The sequence below is a fragment of the Cynocephalus volans genome, chromosome 4 (assembly GCF_027409185.1).
Source record: "Cynocephalus volans isolate mCynVol1 chromosome 4, mCynVol1.pri, whole genome shotgun sequence".
In the NCBI taxonomy this organism is placed as follows: domain Eukaryota; kingdom Metazoa; phylum Chordata; class Mammalia; order Dermoptera; family Cynocephalidae; genus Cynocephalus; species Cynocephalus volans.
The window spans coordinates 43,468,670-43,487,991 of NC_084463.1; the positions used below are offsets into that span (position 1 = coordinate 43,468,670).

The 19,322-nt window shown below is 35.1% G+C and overlaps 1 protein-coding gene across 6 annotated transcripts in view; it reads right to left on the reverse strand.

Moving 5' to 3' along the window:
- The window catches only part of LOC134374780 (zinc finger protein 658B-like), a 61,381-nt gene that overhangs the window by 29,029 nt on the left and 13,030 nt on the right, over window positions 1-19,322 (reverse strand). For 3 of the 6 annotated variants that reach the window (XM_063092753.1, XM_063092749.1, XM_063092756.1), the window contains exon 3: window positions 14,564-14,654. The exons of 1 other annotated variant lie outside the window; for it this stretch is intronic. In XM_063092753.1, coding sequence (XP_062948823.1) covers window positions 14,564-14,628 — 65 coding nt within the window. In that variant the 5' untranslated portion in view covers window positions 14,629-14,654. Of the gene's footprint in view, window positions 1-14,331; window positions 14,431-14,563; window positions 14,655-19,322 lie in introns of those variants that run through there. 2 more of the 6 variants (XM_063092751.1, XM_063092754.1) reach the window with 2 other exon arrangements.

Sequence of the window (19,322 nt, forward strand, 5' to 3'; positions counted from 1 at the left end):
TGGTTTCACTTTGAAGAATGATATGGACTTTTCTGGGAGATTATGATCTGTGACTGACTGAAGACAACCGATTGAGGTAACTCACTACTTTTGTCACTTTTTAAAGAATGATATGTACTTTCCTAAAGATAATGATTTATAAATAATGACATGTAGTTCCTTAAAAAGTTATGATTCAGCATAATCAAAAAGGAGTGACTTAAATATTGTATTGATCTATTTTATGTTCATAGTTTAATATTAACTTGATGAAAAATGTTTGCTTTACGTAATCAGAGGATAGACATGGTATAAATAAAGGAGAATGGCTTTTGTTCATCGTCCACTGATGCACTAGACATCATTGGGCCATCTTTTTTTTTTTCTTTTCGCCAACTCCACACATCCTTCTCAGGCTCCAAGAACCAGCTGGAGCTGGACTCCGGCATACCCGTACCCCACCACCTTTGTGCTGCCCAACCAGTCCTCCCTGGCAAGCAGCAGTGTGGTCATCATGCAAGAGCTCACCCTCAAGAGCATATCATTTCCAAGAAGGGATACAAGAAGCCACCACCAAGAGTCAGAAGAAGAAAGGCAGGAGGCACAGGAATCCCCACTGAAAGAGCTGCTCCACCTAACTGTAGGAGGTGCTGAAGCAGATGCACCCCAAACCAGCATCTCCTACAAGGCCATGGGCATGATGATCTGTGTCAACAACATCTTGGGCACATTGCTTGGGTGTCTCCCAACCTGGTACCCAACAACACGTGCTGGACCATCATGTCCAGTGTGCTGCAGATGGCTGTGCCCCTGGTGTTGCAGGAGAGATGGCCAAACACCTAAGCCTAAGGACATCAAGGCCATCACCACCAAGTGAGGCTCCCCTCCCCGCCTCAAATTAATTCAGAACAACATAGTTAATACATTTTAAATTTTAGGTTTGTAGTCACTTCATTATATTTACAATATTTTAGAACTGATTGGAATTATATCATAAAACATAGGATATTATCAGTATTTTATATTAATTAAGTGTAAGAAGATGACTGTGAAGACCTTTTTCTTCTTTTATGCCACAGTAGTGGCCATTAGAGAAATTTTTTTCTGGCTACTACATACGTATCTGAAAAGTCATTTCATGTCATTTCATCAAGTATTTGGAGAGTTAATAAGCACCATACTTAAATGGCTGCTTTTAAAATTCAGCATAATTTCATATACCTTCTTAAAATAAATTTAGGTCTATTTTATGTTTTCCAAATAAGCAAAAACTTAGGAAGTTTTCTATATATTAGTTTGGTCGAGATAGTTTAGTGATGAAAAATAATAATTCGCCAAATTTAAAAGAATGGCATTATCTTACAGTATTTAAAAAATCATTTAAATATTGTTTCCCTTCTGTTTATTCTGAAAGTTACAAATTGTTGCTTGCTAATTAAGACATATATTCACAAATATGACAAGCAAATTTAAATTTTATTTTTGAAATAAACAAGAACATTTTGAATTCAGTTTTTTTTAAATGTAAGACAGAATGGAATCAGAATAGTTTGAAAAGAGAACAAAAAATAGAGTTGTTTTCCATCTGTGAAGCAGGAGGACATCAAACTGAAATGAAATAACAGTAGAAAGCCATCTCTGAACATTAAAACATTTTATGTTTTCTAGAGAAATAATGATGTTAAAAGTTGAAAGTTTATGTACACGTTTAGAGAGGACTATATCAGAATGAAGGGAAATTGATTATTCCTAATCAGTGTTAAGTGGAAAACAGAATACATCCCTTCAAATTCTGATTTCCAAACTGGAGATATCTCTACATACCAACATTTCCAGATGTGATGTGACTCTCATCTTCTTATTACTACAATAAACAGTCATCATGGTGAAAAATAAAACATGCAAGTCTTTAGGAAAAAAAAGTGCTACTTTTTTTTTCTTGGTTGTGGTGGTTAGAAAAACACACAGGAAGCAGATTATTTAGTTGTTTTTAAATTTTGTAGCACAGAATTTTTGATCAAGCTCTTCCAGTGTTTCACTCTATGCTACTTTGGCAGTGACACTTTCTTTGCCTATGGCTTTCCCCAGGAGAGCTGAGAAGTAAATGCCTTGAAACTATCAATATCCTTGTCAGCAAGCACTGTGCATGTAGCTGCAGCATATGCTAAGTTCAAATGCTAAAGAATAGTATGCTACAAACAATTCAGTTATTCAGGGGTGCATGATGTTTATCGTATTTTTTTATTTGCCATTTTTATGATTTTTAAAGTTTTTTTCTTATGAAACAAATTTTGTTGGGAAAGGGGTATTCTTTTCCTGAAACTGCCACCCGTGTTTCTCAGGTTGCTGACTATTGCCACTAAATTACTCAACCCTCCCTCACCTTGTCATCTGCAATTCTCATAATCTTTTTATGCTGCTGATGTTCAGTTACAGGTTGTAAAAATGCTGCTCGTAGAATGTGGTATAATTCATGAGGAAAATTACACTTTGATTAACATAAAAATAAAATAAAACACAAATTACTCTATCATATAGGTTACATACTTAAATCTAAATCAAGAAGTGTGAAAAGATCACTGTACAAATGATAATATTAAATATAAAATAATGCAGACCTAAAATATATATTACTATAAAGATGTAGAAATAGATTTTACCAAATATCACTACTTCAAAAAACATTTGTCTTATGCAAAATAGCACTTGATTTCTTATAAACAGCTTCTTCTTTTCATTATAGTCTTGCTTTTTATTTTTATTTTATTTTTTTTTTTATTTTTATTTTTTTTGTCGTTTTTTCGTGACCGGCACTCAGCCAGTGAGTGCACTGGTCAGTCCTATATAGGATCCGAACCCGCGGCGGGAGCGTTGCCGCGCTCCCAGCGCAGCACTCTACCAAGTGCGCCACGGGCTCGGCCCATTGCTTTTTATTTTAGACATGTGATTTAAGCCCACAAGCCTTAGAAATATTTTGTTCCTGGTCGATATAATGCTGTTATTTTCCTCATCATTATCGATGATTGTTCATACATGTAGGGATTTAAAATGTTGATAATTGCCCGAGGTAAAAACCAGTGTAATGAGGATGAACTTGTCCTGTATTATCTGTCTTCTGAGAGTGCTCAGGTCTTCATCCTCAGTTTTTAGTCCATAGTCATCACTTCTTAACAGTGAGAGCAAAGAAGTGCTTTTAAATTTTTAATATTTTAATGGATCAGAAAGGACCCAATTTTCCTTTGCACATTGACTAAACTTATAGATGACCTCAATGATTTTTTTTCCTATTTAATTTCTCCTCAGTTTTTAATATATTATTACAATTTCCAAGATTCTTCCTCGGTGGAGTTTTAAGATTCATCAAATAAAAATACAGGCCACACAGTTAAGTTTAAAATTTGGGTTAAAAAAAAATTCTTTTTGGCATATTAATGGCAACTATCAGTTTTTTGTTTTTTGCAGTACAGATAAATTTCCAAAAGTTATAATACAATAATAATATTTTATCTGTCAACCTTAATCCATGGGAACCGTAGTTGTTCCATATCTAGCCTCAGAACCCATGTCCTGAAGAGCCTTATTGGATGAAGACACCATTTGAAGATCAAGTAGACCAACTCTTTTTCAGTATGTGATAGCCATTTAAAGAACAAGGGGCATGAATTAGTCGGGAGTAGATGGTTATCTCGGGATTAGAAATGAAAATTTTTAAACTTTATTATTTAATTATTTGAAATGATTTTTAATTTTTATTTTTATTTATTTATTTATTTAAAGATGACCGGTAAGGTGATCTTAACCATTGGCTTGGTGTTGTCAGCACCACACTCAGACACTGAGCGAACCAGCCATCCCTATAGAGGATCCGAACCCATGGCCTTGGTGTTATCAGCACTGCACTCTCCTGAGCGAGCCACGGCCTGACCCAAATTATTTTTTATTTTAAATACAAAATTATTTTCTCAACATACAAACAAGAAACATCACAAATTGAATGTAAAGTCAATTGATAAGAAACAAATGTAACAAAGATTAACTTCCTTAATGTATAAACAACTGTTAAAAATGAATTATAAATGGCTAACAAATACATTCTAAGATGTTCACATAAATGGAAATTAAAACAGAAAAATGATATTTTTCATTTCTCAAACTGAATAAATGTGATATTGTATAATACTGGTGCTGTGAAAGAAACAATGTCAAAATCTCATATAACTATAAATTGGTAAAACTTTGAAGAACAGAGAACAGATTGGATTGATAAACAGAAGTTTATAAAATGTTCATATACTTTCAACCAGTTATCCTACTTCTTGAAACCATAAGCAAAAAGTCAAAGAATATATATATACATATATTTGTGTGTGTATATTTATGTGTGTAAATGTGAGAGCTATATAAAGGTAAAAAATTGGTAATAAACTGAATGTCCAACAATAAGAGAATTGCTAAATAAATTAAGGACCTCCATTAAATGTAACATTATGCAGTTATTAAAATCTAATTTTGAAGAGTATTTATGACAAATTTTCATGATATAATATTAAGTGAAAAGGTAGGATAAAAAACCACTAAAAATAACTAGGTATTTTTAACTCCAAATATAACAAACAAACAAACAAACAAAAAATATATATATGTAGTTTAAAGGGAAATCTATTTAATCTAAGTGCATACATTAATAAAAGAGAAAGATCTCAAACCAACAATCACCTCTGCGCCTTAGGACACTAGAAAATGAACAGCAAACTAAGCCCAGACCTAGCAGATGAAGTAAGTAATAAAAATTAGAGCACAGATAAAAGAAATAGAAAACAGAAAAAAAGGAAGAGAAAATCAGTAAAACCAAAAGTTGGAACTTTGATGAGATCCACAAAATTTACAAACCTTTACCCAGACGGACTAAGAAAAAAAAGAGAAGACTCAAATAACTAAATCAGAAATGAAAGAGGGATCGTTACAACCAAATCTACAGAAATCAAAATGGTTATAAAAGAATACTATGAATAATTGTTGGTCAATACGTTAAATCATGTAGATGAAATGAATGAATTCCTAGAAACACAACACCTCCCAAGACTGAATTATTTTAAAAAACCCAGAAAATGTGAATAGATCTATAGCTGGTAAGATGAGTGATTATTGTTTTTGCTTTCCTGATGAAGGATTCCCCTGAAGATTCCTTGCAGGGATGGTCATGTGTGGTGAATTCCTGAAATTTTTGTTTGTCTGGAAAACACACTATTTCTCCCTAATTTCTGAAGGATAGCTTTGCTGGCTCTAGTGTTCTTGGCTCAGAGTTTTTTCTTTTAGTATTTTGAATATGTCATCCCATTTTTTTTCTGGCCCGTAGAATTTCTGTTGAGATGTATGCTGTTACCTGAAAGGAGCTCCCTTATAGGTGCCTTGATGCTTTTCTCTTGCTTCTTTTAAGATTCTTTTTGTCTTTTCTCTTTAAATGTATTTATTAATTTTTTTTTACATTCTAAGATGTTGTGGAGCAGTTGGGTGGGGAGAGGGAGAGGGGAAGGGCAAGGAAATAGGGTAGGAGGAATAAGAAGGAGGTGAGCCTTGGTTGAGGCCCATGGCACTGCCCTCATTCTGGCAGGGGAGCCCGGGGCACTTCCTGTCCTTCTAGGTTTTATAGATGTTTTTTGGTGGTGTTAGACCTTTACTAGTTAATATCAGACTTTGTCTCTGACCTGTATTCCATTTTTCTTTCAGTTCTGTGTTGGATTATTCATTGTTCCCACCACTTAAACTCTGCACTGGAACTAATTTGTTGTCTTTTGCTTACTTCTAAAATGGGGGAACTTCCTGTGGGGACCAGCCCTTGAGCCCCGTAATTGAGGTAAATTGCTGCTTTGCTGCTGATTCCCTGGAGAAGGCTTTACGTGCAGATCAGGTTTTAATTGTTGACCTTGTATGTACTTCTGGGTCATGTGAGGTCTGGTACACCTGCATTGTGCTGAAACTGTGGTCTGAGCCTGAGTTTTTTCAGCAAACTTCACCCCCGCCCCCAGTTCTATATTCCTGACCAGTCTTCAATGAGTGCTTCTGTGCTGATTCAGGGGCAGATCAGCTGACCATGCTGTGCCCCAGTGTTCCCCCTGGTGGGCCCATCTCCCCTACTGCCCATACTCCAAAGACTTCCCATAGAGTGGGATGTTCGCCAGTCTCTTCTGATGACTCACTGGCCTCTGAATGGCTTTCTTCAGTTGTCTGTGGCCCCTCACTCCTGTGTGGGTCCACAGGAACCATTAGTGGTCTTGCTGGACTGTGGGCCACCAAGTCCCTCTTCTCCCCTGCAGCCTCCAAGCAACCTCATCCAAAGGGCACAGCTGTGGCTTTTGCAAGCTCTTACTCCATGTGCTAACCAGGGCAAGTCTTAAAATGTCTGGGGCTTGAAACATTCGGAGCAGTCCTTTCTCTCATCATGGCTTCTCCTGACTTCAGGAATTCTAAGTCTCTCTTCTTCCCCTGAGTTCTAGTGGCCCCAGCTTGGCTGTTGTTGCTTTTTAATAGTTATAAATTGGCTCATTTGTGGGAGAGAGTGACACTGGGGACTGTCTATTCTGCCATCTTGATCAGAAGTCCTAAACCAACACATCTTAATATTCCATGTAATAAAATTAATTCCTAAAATCTATGTAAATAACTTGCTTAGTTTTAGTAGATAATTATTCCAACTCACTTTATGCTGATGTCACCATATAACTGCTGAAATATTTTGATAAAAGATAATTTGAATAAATCTCTTTTGCTCTAACACTTGATGAATAATGGATAGAAGTATAGTACAAAAATATTAAGTGTTTATGCAATCCATTAATGAATTGATATTTGCAAATAAGATTAGTTCTTATTAAATGTGTTCAAGTTTTTTAAAATGTTAAAATCTATTTTATTTAGAAAACTGGTGGTATAAACTGGGGGGAAAACATTCCTGTTGTGATGTGTACTCAGTCCCCTTCCTCCCACTGTCATGTGATTAATGCTGGCATATGGACACTTTCAGTTTTTACATGCCTATGGGCACCTTACAGATCTCAGAGCAGTGACTTTTTCATTACCTCCTTTGAATGATAATATTCTAAATCTGATGTTAGCATCAAATATCCCTGCCATACAATAATGATGATTAATGTTTATTACAAAAGTCTAGTAAAAGACCAGCAGGATTCTGAACAAACTGTGCTTTACTAAGCATGGAGAGTTGAATTAGACTGACATGAGTTATATTTATAATAAAATTACAAGCAAAGTAGTAATAATACATATTTCAGGGTGTATATAAACTACTATTAATTTGAACTTTTAAAATCACAGTCATTTAGTCTTTTAATTAGCCAATGGTATTATAGCTGCCTTTTGAAACAAAGTTCTGAAAATCAGAACTTTTTACATATGTTTCAAACCCTGTAAAATATTCATATGGGAAAATAGAAAACAGCTATTTTGGGTATGGGAGTGTTGTGAAACAATGAAAATCATAAAACATATATATGTCAGAATGTAAATACTAGTTAGATAACGTTTCTCTTCTAATAACGTCAAGTAATAAATGTTTTCATGGTATCATACTTTTCTATCCTTTTTAAAAATATTATTTATTATAAGCATATTATTATTACAAATCATGATTTTTCTTTATGCCCTTTACCCAACATATCCCTCCCCAAACCCCCACCCCCACCACACCTCCTCTAGTATTCTGAAAGTTCAAGGAATTGTTTAGGTCTTTTTTCTTTTTCTTTCTTAGCACACAATTATAAGTGAAAACGAGGTATTTCTCTTTCCTTGTCTGGCTTATTTCACTTAACAGAATTTTCTCCAGATTCATCCATGTTTTGTTTTGTTTTGTTTTTGTTTTTGACTGGTAAGGGAATCGCAACCCTCGACTTGGTGTCGTCTGCACCATGCTCAGCCAGTGAGCGCACTCGGCCGGCCATCCCCATACAGGATCCGAACCTGCGGCCTCGGCGCTACCAGCACCACACTCACCGGAGTGAGCCACGGGGCCGGACCGTACAGTTAGCTTGTTCATCATTACAATATGTATATATATTCACATAAAAATTAAGCTATACTCTCAGCAGAGTCTCACACAAGGAAGTGCTTGTTAAAATGAAGAGTTTCTTAGATATAAAGTTATCTGCACCCAGTACAACATTAACACATAAAGATGAAATTAGAGTAGTATTCAAATTTGTAAATGTTTTACTTAATTTTAATTAAAAAAAAAATTGTGGTGTGGTAAAAAATATACGTGTAATAAGATTTTCCATTTTAACCATTTTCAAACATACAATTCTGTGGAGTAAATTACATTGACAATGCTGGGTAACCATCACTTCTATCCATTTCCAAAACTTTTGTAATCCAAAACATAAACTCTGCTCCCAGTAAGTATTAACTTCCCATTATTTTTCTTCCAAGTTACTGGTAGCTTATACTTCTGTCTTTAACTTGTTTAAATTTATTTTTTCTTAATTGACTGAGATAATTATGTAGATATGTGGAGTACAATGTGATATATGGGTACATTTGAACAGTGTGTAATGATCACATTTGGGTAATTAAGGTATCTATCACCTTAATCATATGTCATGTCTTTGTGTTGGGAACATTCAAAATCCTATTACTTAGTTGAAATTATATAATAAATTGTTAACTCTAGTGTCCCTACAGTACTATAGAATACTAAATATTACTCTCTTTCCTATCTAGCTATAATTTTGTATCCATTGACCATGCTGTCCTTATCTCCCATCCACTACATTTACCAGTCTCGACTAACCACCATTCTACTCTCTACTTGTATAAGAGCAACACTTAGTTTACACATGAGTGAGAATATGAGCTATTTCTTTTTCTGTGCCTGGCTTATTTCACTTAACATAAGTTTCTCCAAGATCATCCATGTTGCTGCAAATGGCTGGATTTCATTCTGTTTTATGGCTGAGTAGTACTGCATTGTGGTATAAACTATACAATTTTCTTTATCCAATTATCTGTTGATGGACACTTACAAGTTGTTTCTGAATCTTGGCTATTGTGAATATGGCCACAATAAATGTGGGAGTACAGATATCTCTTCAACATGTTTATTTCCTTTCTTTTGGATATATATCAAGTAGTGGGACTGCTGGATTATGAGGTAGTTCTACTTACAGTTTTTTTAATAAACCCCCATACTGTTTCCCATAATGACTGTACTAATTTACATTTCCTACAACAATGTATGAGTCCCTCTTTCTCTGCATCCTCACAAGCATTTGTTTTTTTCTGTCTTTTTTATAATCACCATTCTAAGTGGGGTCAGATGATATGTCATTGTGGTTTTGTTTGCATTTCTCTGATGATTAGTGATATTTATTATTTTTAAATATACCTGCTGGCCATTTGTATTTCTTCTTTTGAGAAATGTATATAAAGCTCATTTGCCCATTTTTAAATTGAATTATTATTATTATTATTATTTTACTATTGAGTTTTTTGTATATTCTGGATATTTATCCCATCAGATGACTAGTTTACAGATATTTTCTCCCTTTTTGCAGATTGTCTCTTCATGCTGTTGTTTCCTTTGCTGAGCAGAAGCTTTTTAGTTGGATATAATCCCATTTATTTTTACTTTTGTTGTTTGTGCTTTTGAGATGTTATTCATAAAAATTTGCTCAGTCCTACATCCTGAACCATTTCCCCTGTGTTTAATAGTCTTATAGTTTCCAGTGTTAAGTCGAAGTCTTTAATCCATTTTGAGTTGTCTTTTGTATATGGTGAGAGATAGGATTCCAGATTTATTCTTCTGAGCATGACTCTCCAGTTTTCCAAGCACTTTTTTAAGACACTGTCTTTTCCCCAATATATGTTCTTGGTTCCTTTGTCCAAAAAAAGTTGGTTTTAGGTACATGAATTTATTTCTGTATTCCATATTTTGTTCCATTGGTGTGTGTGTCTGTTTTTGTGCAAGTACCATGCTGTTTTGATTACTATAGTTTTGTTCTATATTTTGAAGTCAAGGTGACTGATTCCTCCCACTGTATTATCTTTTCTCAGAATTGTTTGGCCATGTGGGGTTTTTTGTGTTTCCAAATAAATTTTTGGATTGTTGTTTCTATTTCTCTGAAGTATTTCATTGGTTATTTGATGGGGAATGCATTGAATCTATTGGTCAATTTTGATAATACTGATTCCTCCATTCCATGTTCATAGGATGTCTTTCCATCTTTCTGGTCATCTTTAATTTCTTTATACTTTTCACTGTAGAGATCTTTCACCTCTTTGGTTAAATTCATTCCTAAGCATTTTTGTGTTTTTTGTAAATGGGGTTGCTTTCTTGATTTCTTTTTCTGCTAGTTTGCTGTTGGTGTATAGAAATGCTACTAATTTTTGTACGTTGATTTTGTATTTTGCAACTTTACTTAATTTGCTTATGTCTAGGATTTTTTTTTAAATAGAGTTTTTTTAAAGTTTCTCTCTACATAAAATTATGTCATCTGCAACCCAGGACAATTTGACTTCCTCCTTTCCAATTAAGATGACCTTCATTCCTTTCTCTTGCCTAAGTGCTCTGGCTAGAACTTCCACTACTGTGTTGAATAAAACTACTGAGAGTGGCATCCTTGCCTTGTTCTAGATTTTTCCCATTCAGTGTGATGTTAGCTGTGGGTATGTCATACATGACCTTTATAGTGTTGAGATAATTTCCTTCTATACCTAATCTGCTTTTTATCATGAGAAGATGTTGAATCCTACTGAATGTGCTTTCTGCATCTATTGAGATGGTCATTTTTTTTCCATTTATTCTATTGATGTGGCATATCATTTTTACTGACTTGCATATGTTGAGCCATTCTTACATCTCTGGGATAAATCCACACGATTATGGTACATCTTTTTGATGCACTGTTGGATTTAGTTTGCTAGTATTTTATTAAGGATTTTTTGCGGCTATGTTCATCAGGGATATTGGCCTGCAGTTTTCTTATGTGTGTGTGTCATTGCCTGGCTTTTGTATGAGGGTAATTCTGGCCTCATAGTATGAGTTTGGAAAAATTCTGTCCATTTCAATTTTTTTTTAAATGGTCTGAGAAACAGTAGTGCTAATGGTTCTTTAAATTTTGGTTGAGTTCAGCAGTGAAACCATCTGGTCCTGGGCTTTTCTTTGTTGACAGACTTTTAGTTACTGATTCAACCTCATTACTTGTTATTGGTCTGCTCATATTTTCTATTTCTTCTTGGTAGGCACTATGTGTCCAAGAATTTATCCATTTTCTCTAGGTTTTGGAATTTATTGGTATATAGTGGCTAACAACAGTCTACAATGATCCTTTGTATTTCTGCAGTATCAGTTTTAATGTCATCTTTTGTATCTATGATTTTATTTTGGGGGATATTTTCTCCTTTTCTCCTGGTTAGTCTGGCCAATAGTTTGTTGATTTTGTTTTCTTTTCAAAACATCACCTTTTCATTTGATTGACCTTTTGTGTTGTATTTTTAGTCTCAATTTCATTTACTGCTGCTCTGATTTTTATTATTTCTTTTTTCTACTTGTTTGGGGTTGGTTGGTTCCTGCTTTTTCATTTTCTTGCACTGAACCATCAGGTTGTCTTAAAATATTTTTTTTTTTTGATATAGGTGTTTACTGCTATAAACTTTATTATTAACACTGCTTTTTCTGTATTCCGTAGATTTCAGTATGTTGTGTTTTTGTTCTTATTTGTTTCAAGACATTCTTTAATTTTCTTTTTAATTTCTTATTGGTTGTTCAGGAGCATGTTGTTTAATTTCTATGTATTTGTAGAGTTTTGACAGTTCCTCTTCTTATGATTTCTAGTTAAATTTCATTGTTGTCAGAAAAAATACTTGCTATGATTTTGATTTTTTTGAACTTGTTGAGACTTGTTTTGTGGCCTAACATATGGTCAATTCTGGAGAATGTTTCTTGTGCTCATAAAAAAATGTGTATTCTGTACCTGTTGGAGGAAAATTCTACAATGTCTGTTATACCCATCTGGTCTATGGTATCATTTAAACCTGATGTTTCTTTGTTGAGTTTCTGTCCAGATGATTTGTGCAGTGCTGAGAGTGGTGTATTAAAGTCCCCATCTATTACTGTTTTGGTGCCCATCTCTCCCTTTAAATCTGATGATATTTTCTTTATACATCTGGTGCTCTGGTATTGTTGAATGCATATATATCTTTAACTGTTATATCCTCTTGTGTTTTTTTATTCCTTTATTTTTATATAATGCCCTACTTTTTCTCTTTGTACAGATTTTGATATAAAGTCTGCTTTATCTGATATAAGTATACCTGCTTATTGGTATCTCCAAGATCTTGCAGGCTCTGTTTATTCCATTCTGTTTATTTATTCATTTATTTAGGTCTTTCCAGGTTATTTTAATGAGCTGTCTTCAAGATCAGAAATTATTTTTTTCTTCTTGATCTAGTCCGTTGTTGAGATTCTCTGATATATTTATTTTATTCAGTGAATTCTGCAGTCCCAGGTTTTCTTTTTGGTTTTTTAAAATGATATTTATCTCTTTGCTAAATTTATCATTCAGGTCATGGATTATTTTTCTGATTTTATTTGTCTGTACTCACTTGTATCTGAGTGAGTTTCATTAAAATCGTTAATTTTTTTTTTCCTGGCAAGTTGGCAATTACCTATTGACATGTCCTTTTGCATCAGTTACTGGGGCATTATTATGTTTCTTTGGTATATCATATTTCTATTTTTTTTTTTTTAATGTTTCTAGTTGCCCTGAATTGATATCTGTGCATCTGGTGGAACAGCTGTCTCTTTGAGTTTTGTAGAGTAGGCAGTTTGGGAAAAGACTTTCACTTTCAAATGTGGCTTATGGTGTTGACTGTGAAGGGTACATTGACTTTGTTCTGTGTGGATGCAGTAGTGTAGGCTCTTCAGCTTCTTTAACTGTAAGCCACATTAGGTATGTCTTCAAGATCCTCATTGCACTGGGAATCACTGGGTTGTTTCTCAGGTTGAAGGTGTGTGCAAGCACCCTTCTGGTCAGTTGTCACAGGGTGGCTCACTGGGAATGGGGTTGTTAGACTGATTCTCAGTCTGAGGGTTTGCATGTGTGGTGTGTCAGGGGCTCTGACACTGGTACACCAGGGACAGGGTCACTGTACTGCTTCTGTGACAAAGGGTGGACCTGGCATGGGCACTTCAACTGGGCTGTTTCTCATTCAGAAGCATGGGCATGCAATGGCTCAAAGACTCAGGGATGGGTATGCCATGGGCATGACGGCTGGGCTGTGTCTCTTAGCCAGGGCATGGACACACTTCGGCTCAGCTGGGTATTGTTACCCTGGAAGCCAGTTTGCAGAACTTCTTCTCAGGGATGAGGGCAAGGTTGTGAGGTGGGCCTGATTCCACCCTCTCTATCTTTTGTTTCAAAGATGTGTAGGTATGAGAAAACTCTATCCCTACTGAATTCAGAAAACGTTAACAGAAAATTTGTGAAGACTCAGTAACTGAGTCAAAATGTAATTATCACTTATTTTAAAAATATATGCTTTAATAGACAAATAAAGCTCAAAACTTTTGAAGAAGACATCAGTGATTTTAACTTACAAAACTTTTTAGAAAATGTACATTATTTTTTCAAGTATTGCAAATTATTTTTAACTCACTGTTATAAAAATTTTACTCAACCTAATATTCTGATCAATTATACGTTTTAGTTTATTTAGAAAAATTAAAATACTAAATCTGGATTTAAGAAAATATTTGAACTCATACTTAATTATTTAGTTCACATTCATCTAAGCTAGTCATTAGCTTATGAATATTTACAGATAATTTTATGGTAAACAGAAAAAAATTACTTTATTAGCAATTACTATAATGGAATAAACAAAACCATCTTTATAGCCACCTGTTAAAAATTCATTACTGCATAATGTTAGGAATATCTCATGTTTTATGATGTCATAAGTTTAAGTATTCCTAAAAGTTTTGAAATTTTTTCAAGTATTTTCAAACTGAAAAGAACAAAAACATAAGTATACTGAATTCATTCAGATTTGTGTCTTACTAGGTGAAATTTAATGTGAATGAACACAGCAAATTAAATTTTAAAAATATTAAAATAAAAAAATACAATTCAAATTCAAATACATCAGAAAATTATAAATATCCTTTTACAAGCCTATCAAATTTTTTAAATTATCAAATATCCTTTTACAAGCCTTATAAGATTCATGTTATATTTTTATGTCTGGAAACAATTACTCTAGTTATGGCACAGTAAATATTGAACAGAGAATTCTCCTAACATTTCACTGAAAATCATCCTGCATCATCTCATCACCCACCTGCCTCTTGAGCTCTCAGTGTTAATGGAGCTGAGAAACAGACATTCACCCAGCTGGGTCTTTGATGTGAATCCATGTGTATGAGATGAGACCCCAAGATGTGGCTGTAAGAAATGTCATCAACTAATCTCTCTCCAGGCTCATAACTGTCATGTAAACTGTACAAGCACAACAAGCACAAGAGCCTTGGCCTTTGTTATAAACGGGAGCCACCAAAGGGAAAACAGCTTACCTAATTCCTGGAAAACCACAGAGTAGAAATATCTGGGGTCCAAAATTTTCCATGTGTGAGCTCATTTCCACAGGCCATGTCTGTCCCACTCCTTAACAAAACAGAAGTAAAGATAATCACCCTTTCTTCAAAACAAGTAGAAAGCCATTTCACATTTCCCAATGTATACCCATTGTTCCAAGAGATTCCTGGTGGCCTCCACACCTGTTTTCCAGTGGTTTTAGGGTCTCAGGCTAGACCATACAGCACCTTTGTGTGAATTAGGAAAATTTCTCCTCCAAACATACAAGGAACAGTGATCTTTCCTACAAAGGACACAGCCTGAGCCAGGGCACTTGCACTAGAAGCAGAATGCAGGCTGCATTTTTCTCTATGCTCCCTACCGGGTTGGGCAGGTACATTTATGGAAGGCAGAAAAATCACCTCCATTTCCAGCAGCACAGAGGGTTGGAAAATACACTGACCTTCTCAAGATATCTCACAGAGATGTGGCTGTCCAGGCTCCTGTGGTGGTGTGTGCTGCCACCTACATTTCAGTCTCCTGTGCTGATTCTACTCATGGGATTGTTTTATTTCACAAAATCAGGAGTAGAGAAAATGCTGTTTAGCAACTGACAGATATTCTGTTTCTGTGACACCCACCAACCACCACTTTGTTACAACGCACACTAAGGTGAACCTTAACACTAATTATAACTGCCACATCTGTGGTCCCCTTTTCTAACCAATACCAACTGATTTTAAAGTGGTGACATTCATTTATTAATACTGTTCCTCTTCCCCAGGGCACTGGCTTTCAGACTCAGGTACAGGCTGGTGTACCGCTAATGTGCCATTTTTGATACACTATTAAACAGTCCTCAATCTGGTGTGTCAGGACCATCCTACAAAGTCATATCTGAATCACTGAATCAGGGAGGACTCACTTTCTCATCAGAGGTGGAGGCCATCCTGGAACCAGAATAGACAGGTCTGCACTGCCCACCCCCCAGGAGTGCTGCTGGCTGTCCTCCTACACTCACACCTGCACTTTCTAGTCACTGTGAAGTTGGGAGGCAACCTCCTTTATTCCTGCAGATTAGCTTTACTGAACACAGGAAGTCCAAGAAACGGAAAGCACCAAGAAATATTTAACTTGAATGCAGTCCAATTTATCAATCTCTCTTTTTACAGCTATTGCTTATGTGGTCGGCTTAAAATTTCTATCTCCACGCAGAGTGATGAAAATAATCTATCTTTTCAAAGTTTATTTTTCAACATTTATATTTAAAGCCACATTCTTTCTGGAACAGATTTTTGTGGGTAGTATAAAATATATTTTAACATTTTTTTACATGCATTTATCCAAATGATCTAGCACTATTAACTTTTAAATGTATTTCTATTAGTAATCTATAGTATTTCTTTGTAATAGCTTATGTATCCACATGTATGGGTCTGTTAGGGGTTCTGCTCTTTTTCATGGGTCTATTTTTTATACTTGTTACAATATTACTGCCTTAATTCATGTAGATTTATGTTGAGTTTTTGTATATAGAGAGCAGTTTCTCTTATTTAGTTCTTCTTTAAAAATGTCTTGGCTTTTCTTGGCCTTTTGCATGTCATACAAATTTTACCATTAGTTTGTCAATTTTCATTTTAAAAACCGTGCTTGAATTTTAATTTACTTAGTGTTATCTTTGATCGGATTCCACTAATTTTAAAAACGATTCTTTTCTCTTTCTAATTTTGTTACTATAACAGGATTGCTAACTATCAGACAGCAGGGGCATTATTTTATGTAATCTATTAAATGTTAAACATATTCCGAAAGAAAAAAAACTTTTAATTAAAGTATATAACTGGTCATTACAACAAATTTGTTAGCATAACAAATGAAGATTGGTGGATTAATCAGATTTTTAATGAAAATCTCCAAGTCCTTGGAAGGACAGATGGCACTCTTGTTTCTATAGAAACAAAGTATAGCAGGGTTATCAACACTCTTAAGCGTTTACAAAAAATAGTCTCAGTAAGCCCAGGTTTCCTAAAAATATTCTTAAATTATTTACATTATTATCTAAAAAAATATGATATAAGCACATTATGGATCTTCTAGATGGCCTTTATTTTTATAACTAAGTTGTGTTATTTTTATGCCTAAAATAAGAAAAACCAGAGAGCAATACATAAATTTCTTGATGTTTCCATATCTAGTCACAGACTCACCAGAAACCTAAAAGACACACTTCACCTGCTTGACATGAAATAACCACTTGATCAGGACTTTATATTGCCAATGGTTTCCTTACTTTTACTGACACAATAATTGTAGATATTTATGGGGTATAATGTGCTATTTTGATACATGAACACATTGTGTAATGACCAAATTTCGGTAATTATTATATCCGTCACCTTAAACATTTATCTTTTTTGAGAGAATAGTCAAAATCCTCTTCTTGATATTTGAAATATGCAATGCTGCATTATTGTTAGCTATAGTCACCCACTGTGCAACAGAGTAACAATTCTATTCCTCCTGTATAACTGCAACATTGCACCTGCTGACCAAACTCTCAACATCCCTCCCCCTTTTCTTTATTCTCCCCAGATTCTGGTAACCACTATTCTACTCTCAACTTCTATAAAATATTTTTTCTTTTAGATTTCACATATAGGTGAGATTATGCAGATTTTTTTTTTCTGTGTCTGGCTTATTTCACTTAACATAATGCACCCCAAGCTCATCTATGTTGTCACAAATAACAGGATTTTACTTTTCATGTCTAAAAATTATTTTATTGTGTATATATACCACACTTTCTTTATCCATTTATCTGTTGATGTGCATTTAGGTTGATTTCATATTTTGGCTACTATGAACAGTGCTGCAGTCAACATGGGAGTACAAATATCTCTTCAAAACACTGAGTTCATTTCCTTTGAATATACATCCATTAGTGGGATTGCTGGAATTTATGGTAGATCTATATTTAATTTATTATATTTATAAAATGGCTGTACTAATTTACATTCCCACCAATGTATAGCATAAGAGTTTCCTTTATCCACATCATCACCAGCATTTTTTTTTTGTCTTTTTGATATTAGTCATTCTAACTGGGATGAGGTGATATCTCACTGTGGTTTTGATTTGAATTTTCCTGATTATTAGTGATGTTGAGCATTTTTTCATGTGCCTCTTGGTCATTTGCATGTCTTCTTTTGAGAAATGTCTGCTCGGGTCCTTTGTCCATTTTTAAAATTAGATAATTATTATTATTATTTTGTTATTAAGTTGAATTTCCTATAAATTCTGGATATAAACACTTTGTCAGATGTATAATTTAAAAATATTTTCTCCAGTTCTCTAAGTTGTCTCTTAAATTTGTCTGTTGTCACCCTGGCTGCACAGAAACTTTTTAGTTTGATGTAATCACATTTGTTTATTTTTTCTTTTGTCACTGATGCTTTTAGGGTCTTGTCCAAAAAATTCTTCTGCAGACTGATTTAATATAGATTTTTCTCTATATTACATATGCCCAAACTGGAACAATACAGAGAACATTAGCATGCACATCTTTCTCCCAGAGAAGCTGCTCTGTTGCTCAATATCACAGGGTGCTTATATTCGCTGTTTTTGATTACAACACTGTCTAGATTGGGAGCAGTTAGGGTATGAGTGGGAAGGTGCCTAAATGTTTAGGCACAGGTTAGGGTTTCAGTTTTGGACTCAGTATCCATTGGTTTGGGAATGATGTCATGGTCCTCTTTTGGCCTTGATATCAGGTTGGATGTTTTAAATAACAGAGTCTTACCACAGAAATCCAGGCCTCCCATAACATGGAAAACTGAAAGGGCATCTCACCATCCCAGGGGTCTGCCAAAGGACATTTCTGGAAAGAAAGGGGAAAGTGCTGCCTGGCCTCATATGTCTGCCATAGAGAAAATGAGAGAAGAGAGATGAGCTAAAGATGCTCAACTTTCAAACAGAACTTAAAGAAAACAGAAAGACGCCAACTCTTGCTGGGTCTGAAATACAACTATTTTTCAACCCAACTTTTTCCCCGCAAAATATATTCAAAGTAGGAAATGGCTTTGTGGCAAGAATTGAACCAAGGTTTTTTGTGAAATATATAAAAGATAAAAAACATTTTCAGCATTCCAAGGACCTTAGAGTGTGGCACACAAAAAGTGCCTGGTAAACAACAGGGAGTCTAAGGGCACAGCAGGCTTGAAAAGATGAGGAGGCCAGTGACATAGGGCCTGCCTCAGAGTGTGTGGGGGTAGGTTTGGTCTAATGGATTTTAGAACACAGGAAGCACACACTTTTTAAAGCAGTGATTACACTGAACCACTTCTGGCATCAAAAGGCCAGAGTTGGATGAAAATAAAAAAAGAGGCCACTGGATCCCCAACTTACTATAAGCAAGAAATAGACAAAAACAAGTTGGTCAACTGCAATCTCAGGCATTTAAGGAAAAAGAATACTGACAGAGAATGGAGAGAGCCCAGAGGGCAGAGTGAAGAGGCATGAGGCTGTCTCCCAGGTACCAGGACTGGGCCCTAATCAAAGAACGGGAGCAGATGCCCAACACAAATAACTAACTGCTGAGACCAGTGCCTGCAGGTGCCTCCCCTTCCCACCAGCCCTGTCTGCAGGAAATTGCCCATATGTTCATACCAGCATCCTCACTGTGTGCTGGTCATATGGGGAGGGGCAGGTGATAGGCCACTGGAACTGATTTAATTGAACTTTTGGCCAGTTCCATGTTAG